Below are 18,108 nucleotides of genomic sequence, written 5' to 3'. Positions count from 1 at the left end.
AAGTTTACCTGTTGATTTTGTCTCTGAAAATATAATAAATTAGATGGATTCAGCTGCCAAGATACTGAAATGAAGTCATCTGTGTACCTTGCCTCTTGTTTGTTTGTATCTCCACAGAGAGTCAAGCCTTTTCTATATGCCAGGATTTGCCTGGGGTAGATTTGCATGTAACTCTACACTAAGATTTAATGTTATGTGCAAAAAAGTAGTTGCCTAAAGGTTTGGCCTCCTGTTCCATTATTTGGCAGCAAAAATACTTTATAATTTAGTTCCATTTTTGTATATTTATAGTTGTTGTTATTAGGGCCAGTTTGGTCTAGTGCTTAAGGCACCAGGCTGGAAAGGAGCAGACCATGAGTTCAAATCCAAGCCCAACTTTAGCCGTGAAAGCCAGCTGGATGACTTTGGGCCCATCACTTTCCCTCAGCCCAACCCACCTCACAGAATTGTTGTTGTGGGAAAAATAGGAGGAAGGTGGATTATATGTTTTCTGCCTTTAGTTATTTGTAAATAATAAATGTGGAATACAAATAAATAAACATTAAAAAATAAATTTTTCATTGAGTAATACTTAAAGGAATTGTCAGTTTTCATCCATTGATATACCTGATTTTTCTGCTGAAGGCAAGATAGTCCTAAAGAAATATGAGCTCTTTATCTTCCTGAATCAAGTGTGGTGGGGAGAGGATGGAAGTATTCTGCTTAAAATTAGACATGTCTGGAAGAACAGGAGCCACTTGTGTTTCTTGTTCCTTCTGCGTTTGTATCATTTCAGAAATTACTGTTCAGTGGCCAAAAAGATAATTGCTGAAGCCTCCTAATTCAAAATTTGTTACTTTTCTAAAACACAAATTGTGTGATAGAGAGATTAAGATTAGAATCAAAACACTGGAAAAATAGGTGATGCAATATTTCTCAGTTATTTTCCTGGTACAAATTCCTTTTTAAAAGAATAACCTTTCTTTGTGAGTTCCTGCTCATTTCAGAGTATGTACTCCCAAATTTCTTGCCTTTCCTCTTCAGCATGAGAAATATACCAGCCAACTTCAGATGAGCTTTAAAGGCACAGCAATGAAAAGAGCAGAACAGCCAATGGACCACGATGGAAATATTGAATTTTCCCAAACCAAGCTGGAGAAAGGAGAGAAGAAAGCAATTACAGGTACCTGTTTAGAAAAATCAGTTAATTAATTAAGATATGGGAAAGGCCTGCCTTCTCTACAATTCTGATTAGGTTGGAAAGAGACCTTCATCCTGCAGTGGATAGACAATGGCTAAATTGATGATGATTTGATTTGTTTATATAGGCATCCATCTCACACAAGTGACTGGGCAGCTGACAAGGATTAAAACACAGAAAAATTTACCATGTGTAATTGTCAGTGGCAAATGATAAAATGCCCTACTCATTGAAAAATACATAGTTGTAACAACAGAACTCATCGGCTTGATGCTGCATGAGTAGCCTTATAAGTGTTGTGGTTTGCTCACAGCAGATGTGGACGGCTGAGGTCTTGGAGAGCGAGGACTTGGATGAGGGGCCTGCGTGTGATGCAGGAACGGGGCCAGGACTATCAGAGAGTGGAGTGCTGCCTTCAGAGCTTGTGGAGGCTGGCAGCAGTGATGCAGAGGTCCCTGAGGAGCCTGTGCCCAGTGCGTGTGCGCGCAGGGCTGCTCAAAGGAAAGAGCAGCTTCAGCAGCATGGGTGACTCGGGAGTAAGGCTGCAAGGTGATGGCCCCTCCCTTAAGGGATAAAAGCCAGCCCTCAGAAGTGGGATTCTTTGCAGGAAGCAAAGAAGTTCTTGTACTTCAAGTCTTGTGGAAGTTCGGACTATGCTGGTTTGTGTTTAGAGACTTTTGGTTTTGAATATTTCCTTGCAATTTAATCTAGTGTTGGCAGCCTTGCACAACCTTGACAAGGCTTGTTCTTATCGGGGACAATTAATTTTAATAGTGTTTTACTGTGAATGAATTGAATTCACAGAGAAGCATTAAAAAGGTTTTACTTTTATCTCTGTTTGGTGTTTGTTTGCTTGAAACAAGGCTTGGGTCAGAACAATAAGTGAGAACCATTGCTTCTTTTGTTTCTTCCTATTGAAGTTGAAATTAATGCTTGAAGCGGGTTATTGAAGCTTGTTCTTTATTTTCTAGAGGGAAATGGGGATCCAAAGGGTAAAATGATAGATTTTAATAGATTATTAGAAAAGGGATCTTATTATGTGTGCACCCAATGTATACATTCATGTGCATATTGATATGAAATCAAGTTCGCAATGGGATCAATATTTTAGTCAAAAGATATTTGGGCTGTTATATTTTTCTTACTTAAAATATTTGTAGCGTGCCTTTAGAAACAAAACTGTCATTGCATTCCTTGAGCAAGGAGCTAGATAATATAAGGAAAAGGAAAGAATGCAGATTTTACTTCATTAGTCATAACCGACTATAGGGGAATTCTGTTTCAAGGGCCATTGAACCAGCACTGTCCGAAGATGTTTCCTTGATCATGTGGCAGCATGACATCACAGCTGTTTCCTCTCCACTAAAGTGCTATCTATTAAGCTATCTGCATGCTTTCGAACTGCTAGGTGGGCAGAAACTAGGCGAAGACGGGAACTCACCCAGTCGAGCAATGCTCAGATCTCAAACCCGGGTTGTCGGTTTTTTTAAGCATCTTAACAGCTGAGCCATCATGCCACCTAGATAATATAAAGAATCCCCTAATATTGCAGTTGTTTGTATTGTGTTTTTTCACCACAACATACTGTGGCTGATAGTCCCATCTTTACTTGAATTGAAAGTCACATTCAAATTACAGTAGAATCTCTAGTCTCAACCATAATTCGTTCCATAACTTTGGCAATTTCTTCATCTTCTAATGTTTCATCTTCAGGAATTTCTGGGTCAGGGCTCATGTTTGATCACCACTCAAGTATGTGTTCGTGACCAGATTAAAAAATTTTGTGAATTTTTTGGTCAGAACCCAGTTTGGTCGTGGTCAGAAGCATTCGTGACCAGAGTTTCTACTGTACCAGAGGTTCTACTGAAGGTTATAAACTTAAAGTTGATAAACTTAAAAGCTAACTATTAAAGTTATTAAACTTGAAAGGTATCTAAATCAGAAGAATTTGGGAGGAGATTTATTTAAAATGAGAGGGTTTCTCCCCCCATAAACTGTTTCATTTTAAGCAACTTCAATATTAATGTATGTATTATTTATTAGATTTGTGTGCTACCCATCTTGTCTAGTATTTTTAAAGTATTTTATGCCTTTAGGGTTTAAAGTAAGTTCCCTATATCTCTCTTTTCCATTTTTTTTCTTGCTGTTTTTCTTCTCTTGCTTGAAGACTGTGTACATGCTTATTATAATTTTTTTTAGAAGCAAATGAATAGGTGTTCCAAAAAATCTGCAGACTGGGCAAACTTGTCTTTCTGTTGTAAGTCGTGTATGAACAAAACTTTAGATGAGTGTTTCTCAAGCTTGGCAACTTTAAGATGGGTGGATCCCAACTACCAGAATTCCTCAGCCAATTGTGGTGGGGAATTCTGGGAGTTCACAAGTTTCAATTCACCATTCTGGGAGTTCACAAGGTTGAGAAACACTGGTTTAGATGATTCATGTAGCAGAGAATGCAAAATTTCTGATGAGCGTATTTCCATAGGAAATTACAATCAAATTGAAGCACCTGTAGCAACTTTGGGGAAACAATAAAAACAGCTTTATTTTAATTTTCCTCATTGTCTTACCATCAGTCTATCATTGATGCTATCAATTATAAACTATTTCATAAAATTTTAATATTTAGTTTGTCAGCTAAAAATGCATGAAGCAATAAAAGCATAACAATAGTTTAAGAAATTTAAACAACAAAACAAAAAAAGATCTAACATCTTGCTTTTTTCCCTTGATCTATCATAACTGGCAATGTATTCAAATTTTTGAACTTCACATAGCATTTTTTAAAACAAGATGTTACAGCAGAACAGTTTTGCAGTTTAATTTTTAATGATTTCTGAGATAATATGTGATTTGTGTTGCTTTTGTGCTTCAGAACTTGCTTTTGTTTGTTGTAGAAGCAAAATATAAATAGCATGGCAAAATAAATCAATATAGTGGAAGATGATAAGTTGTCTTCCTAGAAATTCAGTGGCTGAAAAGTGGCCCATCTAAGTATATATTACTACACAAGTAGCAATGCAGAGACCCAAAATTCAGAAAATGAACGATAATGAATAGATCTCAAGACTGAGTCTTATGCTGGGTAGAAGTATGATCTCATACAAGCAACCCCAAAAGAAAAAAACGTGAAAAGGAAATACAATTATGAGTGTCCCAAAATGGGAAAGAAATCTACGCATTCCTAGTCTTTAGTATTCTGAGACTTTGGTTAAACTTTGACTAGCAAATTTGTGCCAGGAGCTGTTATTATGGCATGATTCATTTAAATAAATCATATAAGTAAATGTTTAATTTGGATTATATGCTTTGGAACTAAATTAAGGTATTTAAAATTGAGGGGGTGGGAAGGCAATGTAAAATAGAAGCTGTTTTTAAAATTGTGTTTGAGATAATTCTATTCTTGGTTTGTTCTTACTATGCAACCTGGAATCTTGTCAATTTTGGCCAGTGCTGGGATTCATTTTTTTTAACGTTCTGTGGGCGTGGCTTGGTGGGCATGGCTTGGTGGGCAAAGCAGGGGAAGGCTACTGCAAAATCTCCATTCCCTCCTCACTCCAGGGGGAAAGTTACTGCAAAATCCCCATTCCCTCCCCACCCCACTAACCTGCTTTCCAGCTCTGTTCTCCTGTGCAGGGCAACAAAAAAAGACCCAGCCAGGAGTTTCCGGTTTGTCGGCTTCGCGGCGGCAGGGATTTGCGAAGCTGCGCGATCCTGCCGCGCTAGCGTTTTTGGGGCTCCGACCCAGACGGATGCGAGCTAGGCTGCCCTGCAGGGGCAGCTGAAGGTAGGGGATCCGGAGAAGGGTTTGGGGTGTTGCAGACCCCCTCCCGGCCGGCAGAACCCCTTTTCCCAGGACGGTGCAGCGGCGGTCCGTAATGGCCGCCACAAAGAAGCTGGCAGCCGGGTAAGAATGCGCAGGAGGAAGTGGAGAAAGTGCTTGAGAGGAGAAAGTCTTTCTTGGTTCCTAGGACTCTAAGACATATTTAACAAAATTCCTGAAAAGTATGACTTTCTGAATGATACCTTCGAGAAGAGGAAAAAGCGGCAGTTTAATGGTGCTGAAAGGATAGCTTACCCTCTTTTTTACGGAATAAAAAGTGAACATTAAGAAACCTATTTTTTTAGGTGAAAACTGGCTCTAAGCGGTGAGTGGGAAAAGAGAGGACTAAAAAAAAAAATATTTGTATGCTAAGATCTTGTTGGAGGAGATGCCTTAAGGATTGAAAGACTAAAATATATTGCAATAAGATTTTAAGAAACAGATTTGGACTTTCTTTCTTTTTAATTGATACTACCCCAGGAGGAGAGTGGGAACTCTGTCTTGATTTGGATTGACTGAGAACTTTGGGATTGTCTTATTTTTCCTTTGGAATATTCTGGCTGTTGTAAGAGAAAAGAAAAGAAAAGATTTATAATGGCTTCTTCTATCGAGGAACTGAGAAAAGATTATGAGCAAGCAAAACAAAATGGTAAAGCTGGTTTGAAAGAAGCCTTCCTTTTTTTTAGAAATGGCGCTTATTAATTATCAACAAACATTGCAACAGATGAAGACAGCAGAAGAAGAACAAAGAGAGGAAGCCATCTTTAATAAATCTCAGAACTCGACCAAGAGGGAAGGAAGAGGAAAAAGAAGAGAAATAAAGGACTTAAGATTTAAAAAAACATTTAAGAAAGGGAAAAACAAGGTGCAAAATCAATATAAGAATGGTAAACAAAAGGGAAGAGGAATACGACAGAGAAGGGAAGCCAGTAAGGCAGAGGCTAGAAGAAGGGGGCTAGAAAGGTTTGTTGGGGAAGAAAGAAAGGGAAAAGGTGGAGAAAAGCTACAAAGTTTTGAAATTAAATGAGAAAAAGAAATTTTTTTAGGGATAAAGGATAAGTATAATTTCTTCAAAGAGATTTTGCAAGGTACATAAGATGATATTGTAGTATTGTATCAGAAATAGAAAATTTAAATGGCTTGAGAGTTGATAAGAGATTAAAATGTTGGAATGTTAATAATGATTGGTTTGAAAATATAATAGGGGAGATTTAGAATATTAAACTTTAATTAAAGAGTTTATTAAGATTATGGTATTGATGTTATTATAAAACTTTCATTATAGTATTTTGTTTTTAATATTTAAATCTATTGCTTAACTATGTATTTAATTGTTTTAGATGTATTATTCAGTTAGAATGTACCAAGCAAAATCGGATTGGGTAGTTTAAAGATTAATTTGATTAATTTAGTGGGGAGATAGAAAGGCATCATACTCTGATTAGTGATTTCAGGAGAAATTTCTTTCTTTTTAAAAGGAATGAGACAAAGGTATAATAGAGAATGGACAAAAGATATAAATATAATGACTCAAATTAAGATGATTAATTAAGATAGAATCAAGAAGAGTGAAATATGTGGAGAAGTTAATATAGAAGACTTAGAATGGTAAATAAAATAAGTAATGATATGTAAGATGAGCCTGAATATACCAGTATTTATCGGCGTATAACACGCACTTTTTCCCCCTGAAAATAGGGGGCAAATGATGTATGCGTGTTATACGCCGATATAATGTTAAGAAGCCTTCGGTGAATGCTGCTGGGATCGGGGATCAAGGACACAAATGAAAGAAGGGGAGGGAGGAAGCAACCGAAGCCTGTCCTTCTCTCTGGGTCAGCTCTCTCAGTCGCTCTCTCGCTCCTCCACCAGCACAGGAAGAAACTGCTTCAAAGAAGCGGGGGCTTTCCTGTCGCCGCAGCTTCCCTGAAGCGCCCGTTTCTCCCCCACCCCACCCCGTCCGCCCGCCCGCCCGCCCGCAGTGCTCCGTTCTGCCTGCCTGCCTGCTCGTTAATGGTTGAATTGGAACAGCTTCGGCTGAGTAAAAGAGGCGAATAGTTATTATTCTCAGCCGAAGCTGCTCCCAAACAACCAGAAACTAAGGCAGGCAGGCAGGCAGGCAGAATGGGACACTGTGGATTGAAGCGCGCGCGCGGGTGGGAGTGGGGGTGAAACGGCGCTTGAATAGCTGCGGCGACAGGAAAAGCCCCGTTTCTTTGAAGCAGTTTCTTCCTTGGATGGTGGAGCAGCGAAGAGCTCTTCTCTTCTTCTTCCCCCGGTCCTTGCAAAAATTTTCTGCTTGAAACCGGTCCCTGGTACAAAAAGGTTGGGGACCACTGATTTACCTTATAAGTGGTAATAATATTAATAAAAAAAAAAGTTCTGAGCTACCCTTATTTTGCTTCAAAGTTTTTATTTAGAAATTTAATTTTTTTCCTGAAATTTCCCTCTTAAAATGAAGATGCGTGTTATACGCCTGTGCGTGTTATACGCCGATAAATACGGTAATTGAAGTCCATGAAAAGAGAGATACCTGGGTCCAAGTTACTTTCCAAAAAGATCTTTTTTATGTTTTGTGTGTTGTGTGATTATGTTGTTTTTTTGGGGGGGAAATTAATAAAACCTTGTAGAAATATAGAATGAGAATAATGGTAACTAAGTCAGAAAGAAGTAGATGAAATAATAATAATAAAATTGAATAAGAGTGAAGAGAAATAAAGGGAAATTGGATAAGAGGTTTTTGTATGTTTATATGGAAATGGTTTAAAACAGAATTATAGTTTATCTGACTTGTTAAATTTATAATGGAAAAAGGTTTAAACATGTAATGGATAATGATGACTTGTGTGTTTTGAAAATCAATAAAACTTGTTTTTTTTTTTTTTTTAAAAAAAGACCCAGCCAATCAGCTGGGACTTGGGATGCAGAGAATAGATGGGGGCAGGGCCAACCAGAGGTGGTATTTACCAGTTCTCTGAACTACTCAAAATTTCAGCTACCAGTTCTCCAGAACAGGTCAGAACCTGCTGAATTCCATCTCTGATTGGGGCAGTATATAAGTATTTCTAAAATAAATAAATATAACCACTATCTTTGTCTTAATTTCCAAAAAAGTGAACTCTCTTGCTCTTAAAGACAAAAACATGAAGAAAGGGATGTTTAAGAGGGTGATTCTCACTGGTGGCCCAAGAATTTCTAAGCTCCAGAAGCATAATTGATGACTGGAGACAATAAAGCTGCTTAAAGGAAAACTCAGAAAAATTTCCGGTGCCATGCAAACCACAGGTACTCAAAAAACTTGTGGAAATATGTCCTCTCCTTCTGGATAACGATAGAAAGGAAAAATGACTCTCTCATATATCTTGTCCTCTATATTTATAAACTGGTGTCTGTGTGTGTGTGTAAGTGTGCATGTATATCCATGATTGTTCATAGATCTGCTTCCTTATTATTTTTATCTCTGGTTAAACAATTCCCCAATATGTGTGTGCTCTATCTAGGATGGACCTAGTAATTGCAGCAGGTAACATGCTGCATTGCTCACTAGAACAGTGATTCTTAAACTGTTTGACCCAGCCTCAAATAATGTAATTACTACCCCCACCCTCCAAAAAAATCCTCCAGACAGTTGTTTTTCACATGTCTTGACAGTGGCAGTCTCAAAGTGGATCCCAACTCACAAACAAGCAATTACAAATTGCTCCATTACCCCCAGAATATGCCTGAATTACCCTCAGTTTAAGAACCACTGCAGTAGAAGGGGGTTAAAGCTAATATTGTCAGCCTGAAAGAAGGAACAACTTGGTGGAAGAAGCTGTAATGCAAGTCTGATTTCTGCAGTATACTTAATTTTACATTTTTTTCTTTGGCAGTTGCTTAAGATTGCATGGATGCTTTTTGTGTATGATTGGCTGTTTTGCAACTAAAGGCTTTAAAGGATTTAGTTCTATGAATAATGGGTTAAAAAAAGATGAGCATTCAAGATTTCTCTTAATACAAAACTATGCATGCAGAAAAAAGGAACGAGTTGGCACTGACAAGCATGGTAGGATTAATTACTCCGTGCTGTGTTCAACAATATACAAATACAGATTTAAAAAAAGGTTTTGATCCAAATTATAATGACCTTCAGGCACAAAGGTTGTTTCTTCCTATCCTAGATGCTGGCCCTCTATGGCTGTACATAAAAACTTTCCTTTTATGTTAGGTGGATTAAATTGAAAACGTGCATTTGGATTTTTAATTCATGAAATCAGACTGAAATATTGGAGTAAACAAATATGGATGAGATATCAATTGAAAGCTGCTTCTGGGAGTTTTTTTTTTTTTTTAAAGTTATACCTCTTCTTCCTTACATTTGATTAGACAGTATTTTTAGCACAACTGCATTCTCTAGAGAGAGTTGACAGAATGTTCTTTCTAATCTTCCAGTTCCTTGTCACCAACGTTTTAGTAGATATGGATGAGTGTTGCTGTCTTTAAGCACTCCTAAATTAACATACTTCCCACTCATCTTCCTTTAATTTCAGTTAGACTGGGTTTTTTTTTGTCCTTTGTTCATTCTTTTTGATCCCTGCCATTATCACATTTACTCTGGATTTCCTACTTCAGCAGCAAAACCAAGTGCAGAATCTCCAGATGATGTAAATGTAGGCAATTCTCTCTGCTTTCTAGAGTTTTCTTAAATGAAGCAATTTATATGTCAGCGATCCAATGAGACTCCCCATTTCATTCAGCACTCAGAAACAAAGTTAATCCAACTAAGAATTCATTAAAGAAGTCATACTGGCACATCTGGGAAAACCCGAATCTGAGATTTCTGGGTTTTTCCTTCCCAATTGAAAATTCAAAACCCATCCCCTGCAACCACCAGACCATCACATGGCCCAATCAACCATCGTCCCAACTGGAGACATTCCTCCAACCACTCCTTTGCAAGATAACTTGTCCTTGACTTTATGAGAAGAATGTTCTTATGTCTAATCTTCCAGCTCTTCATGAAACCCCCTCTCCCAAATTCCCAGGCAGTAAGATGTGGCAGCTTGGAACTTCTGAGTGAAATATGGCTTCCACAACTGAATAATTGCTATACTATATATATATATATATTCAAGATATTTTAGTTGAAGTTTATTGACTACATCTGGAATCAACAACCATTTCATGCAAAATAGTGACTGAAACATTGATTTAATAGAGGCAGGATAAAAATGTCTACAAATTGGCTCCTTTCTTGCCAGTAGCTGTACAAATTGCCGTGGCTTTCTTCCCAGATGTTTTTTTTTTTTTTTGGTCTTTTCTTTAAAAAAATGTTTAACTGTCTAAGATGCTCAGCATTCTTGATAGGTTGGTCCTCTCTAGATTGGGCATTCTATGTGCTTCATGATAAAATGGAAGGACATTTACTTCACGTTTCACGTTTTATGACATGATTTACATTGCCCTTGTAAAAACATTGGTGGCTTTCTACTGGATATTCAGTTCTTGATATTTCTACTTTGTAATAACCTCAGATAGCTGGGATAAGAAACATGTCTGCCTTAAAAGGCTGACAATCTGCTAGTAACTCAAAGAAATAGTACTTGGTTTGATGAAGTAGAGATGTGACTCGACATAAGGGGACTTCATATATTTGTTCATTAATGTGTACTGAAACCACAGCCCTGAGAACAGAGACAATTCTAGTTAGACAGCGAGAAATGTACCGGGGGAGTCTACCACCCTCCAGGCTATGGACATGTACAAAATAGTTTTGTATAATTATTGTCGCCACCTCTGAGAGACAAAGAAGGCTTTCTTTCAGACTGCATTCAGTCTCAACACAAGGCTCCTTTCCAACTTTTTCTCTTCCTTTAAATTCTCTAAGCAAAATCTACCACTGAATCAGGAAAAAATCTGCCTCCCTGATCATCTCTTTCAGTTGAGGACTTTCCGCCTTTATCCCAGGTTTGCTAACACTATTTCCTCCTGGAAAAGTTCACACCTTTGCATTCTTTTTCTCTTCAGCATCAGCTACGTTTTAAAAATGGGACCATTTATCAGATTTGGGGACATGGCACCTCATTTTCCAGAATAACATTATTTTGGTTCTATCATGCTTGCAGATACCTCCATTTGATTGTCAGTAATGCTTTGGTTATATAAAGATTGACCTTGAATAATGACATTTGTGGTTATTTAGTGTAAGAATATAAGAATAAGCAAGGTTCACTTTAGTTCAACATTTTGTTTTCCACAGTAGTCAACTGGGTAATTCTGGGTTGTGTAGGAAATACATGTGTTCTTTCTCTCTCTCTCTCCCCTCCTCGGATGGCATACACACTATTTAAGAATTTCTTTAGCACATTGCTGGCGCTTCAAACTGAGCGAAAAGTGGATTAAATACATTTCTCTGAGAACCTATGCTTCCATTTTTGTTGATTTTAATTTGTTTAATTCCACCCCAGTGTTTTTAATAAGCGACAGCTGCAAGGGTCAATCTGTAAAGAGGTCATGTGCCTATTGATTGCTTTCACTTTATCACACTGACATAAATGCTTGTAGTCCTCATTTTACAAGCCTAATTGGGACAAACTCTCATAGCTAAGCAATGTGCTTGCTAAGTGAAATATCAGATGACAGTTTGGTTTAGTGATGTCAGTTCCAGCAATCCCAGTTGCTGTTGTTGAGCAAATCCTATGCAGTCGTTAGATGAGGACTCATTTCTACTCCAGACTCAAACCATTTTTGGGAGAAAGTGGGATTGCCTCCATTTTAGCATCCACCTAACTCTCAACATCTCTACCCATTTGGCCATCCACTACCTACTGCCACCAGCTTCCCCTGCCACTGAGTACTGCATTGAGAATTATTCAATGCCATTGTAAATTTGAACTGACACCGAGTGAATGGACGTTAAATGAGGATTACTTGTAGTTCAGTAGGCAAGTGCCTGATTGACCTTGATCCTATCTTTAAATAGATCTATTCCCTACCCTGCACTCCTTAAGCTGTATGCTTGAATTGATGAGGCAAGAAATGTGCTTGAGGGATTAGTGCCATCTGGATAGATTGGCATAAAAATTGTGGTGGTGGGCAGGGGGATAATTAATGAGCTATATTCAAAGAAGCCAACTCTAATATAGTTAAAATGACAGAGCAGTTTAGTTACTATTTGTTTAAGCTGCAGTGAAAATTGAATGATTCAATACTCAGAGAATGGATATATATATTTTCTGTTAAACTTTTGGCCCTAGGAAATGGTCCCAAGGCATATGATGTAACAACCTAAGCACAGCTAGACTCTGTGCCTAGTGAAGAATGCTTACAAGTTTACCTCTGTCTACGTTATGAAAGGAAAATAACTGAAACATAAGAGTCGGCAAATACATTTGAATTATTAAAGCATATTGCAGATTCTTACAGAAAGACTGCCATCGTGAGTGTGGTTAACTCTCACCCAGTTAACAGAAGGCAAACTGGCTTGTGTGTTTCCACCCCTAGGTCTCTGGAATGACCTATGCCACCCAAATTGCTTTATCCTTGTTTTATGTACATGTGCACCCTTCCAAGCAAATAATCATCAACTGACAGACAGCTTGTCCTGTAACTGACAGACAGTTTGTCCTGTTGTCTTCTAGTTTTGGGGGGGGGGGGGGGGGGGGGGGGGGGGGGGGGGGGGGGGGGGGGGGGGGGGGGGGGGGGGGGGGGGGGGGGGGGGGGGGGGGGGGGGGGGGGGGGGGGGGGGGGGGGGGGGGGGGGGGGGGGGGGGGGGGGGGGGGGGGGGGGGGGGGGGGGGGGGGGGGGGGGGGGGGGGGGGGGGGGGGGGGGGGGGGGGGGGGGGGGGGGGGGGGGGGGGGGGGGGGGGGGGGGGGGGGGGGGGGGGGGGGGGGGGGGGGGGTGGGGGGGGGGTGTTGGGTTTTTGGTTTTTTTGGTTGTTTTTTTTTTTTTTTTTTTTTTTCTATCCATGATGTAACTAATCTAAATTCTGCATTAGAAAGATGGGTCTGAAGCACTGCAGTGGCAAAATCATGTGAGGGGTGTAATGGAAATTACCTATTTCTTTGTTGGTGCTATGCTGTCCAAAGCCACATCATCTTAACCTCATATTACTGCAAAGAAATAATGATAATAGAGTTAAAAATGATTTTAAAGAGAAAAAGGTATTGCTTAATTGGGCTTTTCTTAACTGTTCATAGAATTACATATTTATCTATGAAAGCTAATTTGGAACAAATGTCTCCAGAAGGAGAATTCTCTTCATGTTTGATTCTTCCCAGGAAGTAAAAGTATACCTTGCAGTTCATGTTTTTAACCATACTTTTCCTGATAAATGCCCTTGGTCATGGCTTCTAATGACAGAGAAATGATGTCCTGAATTGGGATTAGCCAAACAAAGAAATAAAAAAAAAGTAGAGGATGAATCTTTTATTTGATCTGTTCTTATATTTCTTATATTTACTTATATTTATAATTTTACTCTGTTGTATCCTTCTCAGAATCCTTGGATTGGGGTGTGCTATAAAAAAATAAATGCATAATAAGATACAGAAATGGCAACATGCTCCAATTTGTTTTGCTTTTCTGTTTTTTAAATTATTTCCATCCTGATAAGTGCTGGAATCATGGTGTTTTTTTTTAGTTGTGGACTTGCATAAATATTTATGGTCAAATTTGAGGTTATGCTAAGCACATGGTGGACCTGGGCTGCTTTTCATCTAATTCCGAAGAAGTTTGTAGAACCAACAGAGCCTTGACAATATGACTTTATATTTATTTTCCTGTTGGCAGTAGCCAATAATATAGAAGAGAAACACATATTGTGATGACTTAAGACTATTGCCAATATTAAAGCTGTCTATTTGCCAATTCATGGGAATGTCATGCAGATTTTTAGGAAAAGGGATGGGTTTGTTACAATGACATTTTTTTTATTTAAATCATGGATCAGAGATCTGTTTTGATTACATATCTTTCATTCTAACCACTGGACAAATTAAATAAAGGATCTTATGATGCAGGTGTTATATTGATTCATTTTTAATTATGCCAATATGATTACAAGCCAACCTTGCACCTCTTTGAGGAAAATGGGCAGTATGGAAATGTGAAAAATAAATAAATGAACCTTTAGATTGTGCCGCTGCTGCCTTTCTGTCAATTCTCTTTCTTAAGTGCAGATAATCTTCGACTTAAAATTGAGCCCAAAATTTATGTTGTTAAATGAGACATTTGTTAAGTGACATTTGCCCCATTTTGCAACCTTTTTTGCCACAGTTGTTAAGTGAATCATCATCATCAGTTAGTAAAATGTTTGTTAAGTGAATCTGGCTTCCCCATTGACTTTGCTGGTCAGAAGGTCGCAAAAGTTGATCACATGACCCTGGGACACTGCAACCATCATAAATATGAGCCAATTGCCAAGCATCTGAATTTTGATCACATGGCCATGGGGATGCTGCAGTGGTCAAGTGTGAAAAATGGTGATAAGTCATTTTTTCCAGTGCCGTTGTAACTTTGAACAGTCACTAAACTGTTGTAAGTTGAGGACTACCTGTATATCTGCACTGGATATAATTGTGGTTAATTTTGTCCAGGTAGTCCAAATAATTATGATTTGAAACCAAAGTTTAAAGTTGTTTAAAAAAACATATCAGTGCATAAGTCCCCCCCTCCCCTCTGATAGATAACAAGTGAATGGTTGACTTTTTTAAAGGTTAATACAGTATTTTGTTCTTAATTAAAATGCATACTTCTTGTTTATGTTTCTTGTCCACACTTTTTGTCCCCAGAGGTGACAGCTACTTACCGCACACCACTCTACGGCCGGCCTTCATGGTGGGGAGAAGATGATGCCAACAATAAACTGGATTCAACAGGTGACAGAAGGCCAGAAGAACAATATTCAGGTCAGTATAGCTTAGCTCCCATTTAGCAGCCAAGTCATGTCTTTCATAAATAAGCTATGAGTTCTAACTTTAGGATTCAACTCTTCCATACTTGGTCAGTTTATCTATCTTGCCCTTATTTATTAAGATACTCCTGTCTTCTATTAGGATCTACAGGTGCATTTATTAAGAAGGAAGGATTGCAGAGAAGCCCATCTCTTCAACGCAACATGAGAATGTGGGCCCATGGAGTGCCCTGACCTCTGCTTATATGAGTGATGTGTCAGTTCATACTGCTTTTCTTAACCCTCAATAAAGCAATTATATGCGGTTCCAACCAGCAAAACACTGCTTTTTACGTGCTGCAAAAACAAAACAAAAACCCTTGTCTTTAGAGCAGAAAAGGGAGATAGTGGGGGAGAAGTAAGATTATAGAAATGAAAGGTATTCCACAAGGAAGACAGAGTGTTAAAAGAGCAAGAGTAGACACAAAGGCAGCCACTGCTACATGGTAAATCTTAGCAGTTCTAACTGGTACTGTCCTGGCTAGATGAATTATGGTACATTTTGCTTTTTAAAGAGAGTTTGAAAACTTCCCAAGGAGCAGAAAATGGCTGTCAAAGTAGTAAGAGATAGTGAGCAGTCAGATCATATGATATACATAACTCATCAGCTGCAATTCTTGCCAGTGTATTTCCAATCCCAATTCAAAACATTAGTGTTTATCCCAAAGGTGCTTTTTAAGGAGGAAACTGGACTTTTCTTTGTTTTTCCTTGAAGATGTTTTGCTTCTCATCCAAGAAGCTTCTTCAGTCTGAAGAAACTTCTTGGGTGAGAAGCGAAACATCTTCAAGGAAAAACAAAGAAAAGTCCAGTTGCCTCTTGAAAAAGCATTTTTGGGACAACTATGACTTGGATGACTGAGAATCTCCATAAACATTAGTGTTTACCTTCTAACCTTTAAATGTTTAGGGATCAAAATATATTGCCTTAATCCATATCAATATATCTGTTCATCCACTGAGGCCCTCTCTTGTCTGCCAATCTGTGAGAAAGAGTAGAGTAGCAGGAACAAGTCTTGCATCCTTTTCATGCTTCTGGAACTCAGGATCAGCTGGGTATGCGGGGATCTCTCTTTACAGTCTTTCAGAAAAGCCCCAAAGGAACATTTTTTATACAACAGTTTCTCTGATGGTTTTCTAGGTCTGCTTGTTGGAATTTGACATCATGTCTATTCATTTTAATATTTGTTTTGGATTGGTTTGTTGTTTGACCTGCGTTACTTGTTATGTTATTAAGTTATTAAATTGTGAAATTACTGACTTTTGTGAGTGTTCAACTTAACAGAGAGCTGTTTTCCTCTTTACATAGACAGAACAAAAGACTTAATCCAACATGAAGAAGAAATCAATGGGAACGTCACTGGCTACAGAGAATCTCAAGGCGAGTCTGTCTACGCATTCCGTAGGGAACCCAGCTACTTCGAAATTCCTACAAAGGAGTTCCATCAGCCAGTAAAAACTCCAGAGGTGCAAGTCCATGAGATCCCCACCAAAGATGTCGACGTGGCAGTGTTACCTGTTGTGCAGAGCCATGCTTCTTTTACCATTGAGTTTGATGATTGCACGCCAGGTAAAATGAAGATAAAAGACCACGTCACTAAATTTTCCCTCAGGCAGAGACGGAACCTCAGCAAGGACACTGGCCATGTGGAAATTATCTCTGCAGAGAGTAAAGTGGCTGACTGGCTGGTGCACAATGATCCAAGTCTCATAAGAAGGCAGTCTCCCGGAGATGATGTATATAGTACAAAAAGTGATCTCCCTGTTCATGTGAAGACTCTGAAAGGTAAAACCTCTCACTAAAGCAATTGAGGCTCTATGCTTTGTTTGTTGCATTTAAAATAATAATAATAAAATTCAGAGCCAGAGAAATTTTGGAATGAAGGATATTGAGAAGAAGCACCATGTAGAAATCCAGACTGTTACAAAAAAGAGGTTGAAACCTCTTTTCCCTTCTGAGAAGGGTTGAGTTAGCATGAGGAGTCCTGTAGGCCTTGTTTCATTGCAAATCAGAGGTGTCAAAATGGCGGCCTGTGGGCCAGATGCGTCACGCCCACCCCGGTTCTGCGAAGGGGAAACAATCATGAAACGTAATGTGATGGCAATGTGATGCCGTGAGTTTGACACCCGGGTTGATGAATTTTCCAAGCATGCTTTGGAACATGATTTGAAGAAACAATCATGGGTTTGGTGGTGACTCGTAACAAATAATATGAACGGGAAAACATAGGAAGCTTACACATTTTATGGATTCCTGCATTATAGGGAATTTCTAGTTAAAAATGTCAACAAGGTGTTTCTTGGGTTTAATGTATTTTTCATACCAGTTGATTTATCTCTTTAAAGTAATACATTTGTTGAAAGGAAGAGGCTTTTCAGGTCACAATTTCAAATAGTTTCATTAAAAAAAGTCTTTAAGATGTATATATTTTAAATGTATATGTTTTCTTATGTTTTTGCGGGTATTTATATGTATGGTATTTAGGTTTCTTCGGGTATTTTTCCACGTCTTAATATTTGTGCTTTTATTATAGCAATGTTTCGGCAGAATCTCATCTGCCATCCTCAGGCTTGTGTATTGGGTTCTTTTTAATCTTGTGTGTCAGGCTTAGCAGCCGTTTTTTTGTTTTTTACTTGGGTGAATAGTGAAACCACATCGAAACTTACTAGCAGGTCTCTTTGTTCCACGTGTAGATTTTTGATCATTTCTAAGTGATATGAGTTTTGTACATGTGAAGCTGCTGCTTCAGCATGGGGCTGTAGTTGTTTTGCTAGGTATTTGGCCAGGTTTTGTAGTGGTGCTCCTATGGAGCTGACTATGGGTCTTAGAGGTATTTTGGGCTGCTAAGACGGCTGCTAAGCCTGACACACAAGATTAAAAAGAACCCAATACACAAGCCTGAGGATGGCAGATGAGATTCTGCCGAAACATCACCATAATAAAAGCACAAATATTAAGACGTGGGAAAATACCTGAAGAAACCTAAATACCATTTAAATGTATATGTATATATTTTAAATAAAAACTATGGTTTAAAATTCCTAGTGCTGTATTTGGTAGCCCTTAATAGACAAATATATCCACTACTAAAACTCTCCTGTTTTGTCTGTTTGTAACTTTCAATTGGGTGAAATGGTGCATCACAGGGCAACAATTTTTGAATCAATGTATCTCAAATG

General features: G+C 38.6%; 1 protein-coding gene across 7 annotated transcripts in view; it reads left to right on the top strand.

Annotated features, from left to right (window-relative positions):
• The window catches only part of CEP170B (centrosomal protein 170B), a 65,151-nt gene that overhangs the window by 25,710 nt on the left and 21,333 nt on the right, over positions 1-18,108 (top strand). For all 7 annotated transcript variants that reach the window (XM_087952261.1, XM_087952259.1, XM_087952260.1 and 4 more), the window contains exons 6-8: positions 1,024-1,162; positions 14,771-14,887; positions 16,238-16,714. In XM_087952261.1, coding sequence (XP_087808387.1) covers positions 1,024-1,162; positions 14,771-14,887; positions 16,238-16,714 — 733 coding nt within the window. The remainder of the gene's footprint in view (positions 1-1,023; positions 1,163-14,770; positions 14,888-16,237; positions 16,715-18,108) is intronic.

Source organism: Notechis scutatus, chromosome 1, assembly GCF_049901735.1.
Source record: "Notechis scutatus isolate UNSWTSFEM ecotype Mainland chromosome 1, rNotScu1.2, whole genome shotgun sequence".
Classification (NCBI taxonomy): domain Eukaryota; kingdom Metazoa; phylum Chordata; class Lepidosauria; order Squamata; family Elapidae; genus Notechis; species Notechis scutatus.
The sequence above is the reverse complement of the archived record's forward strand: the minus strand, read 5'-3'. Positions and strand labels throughout refer to the sequence as shown.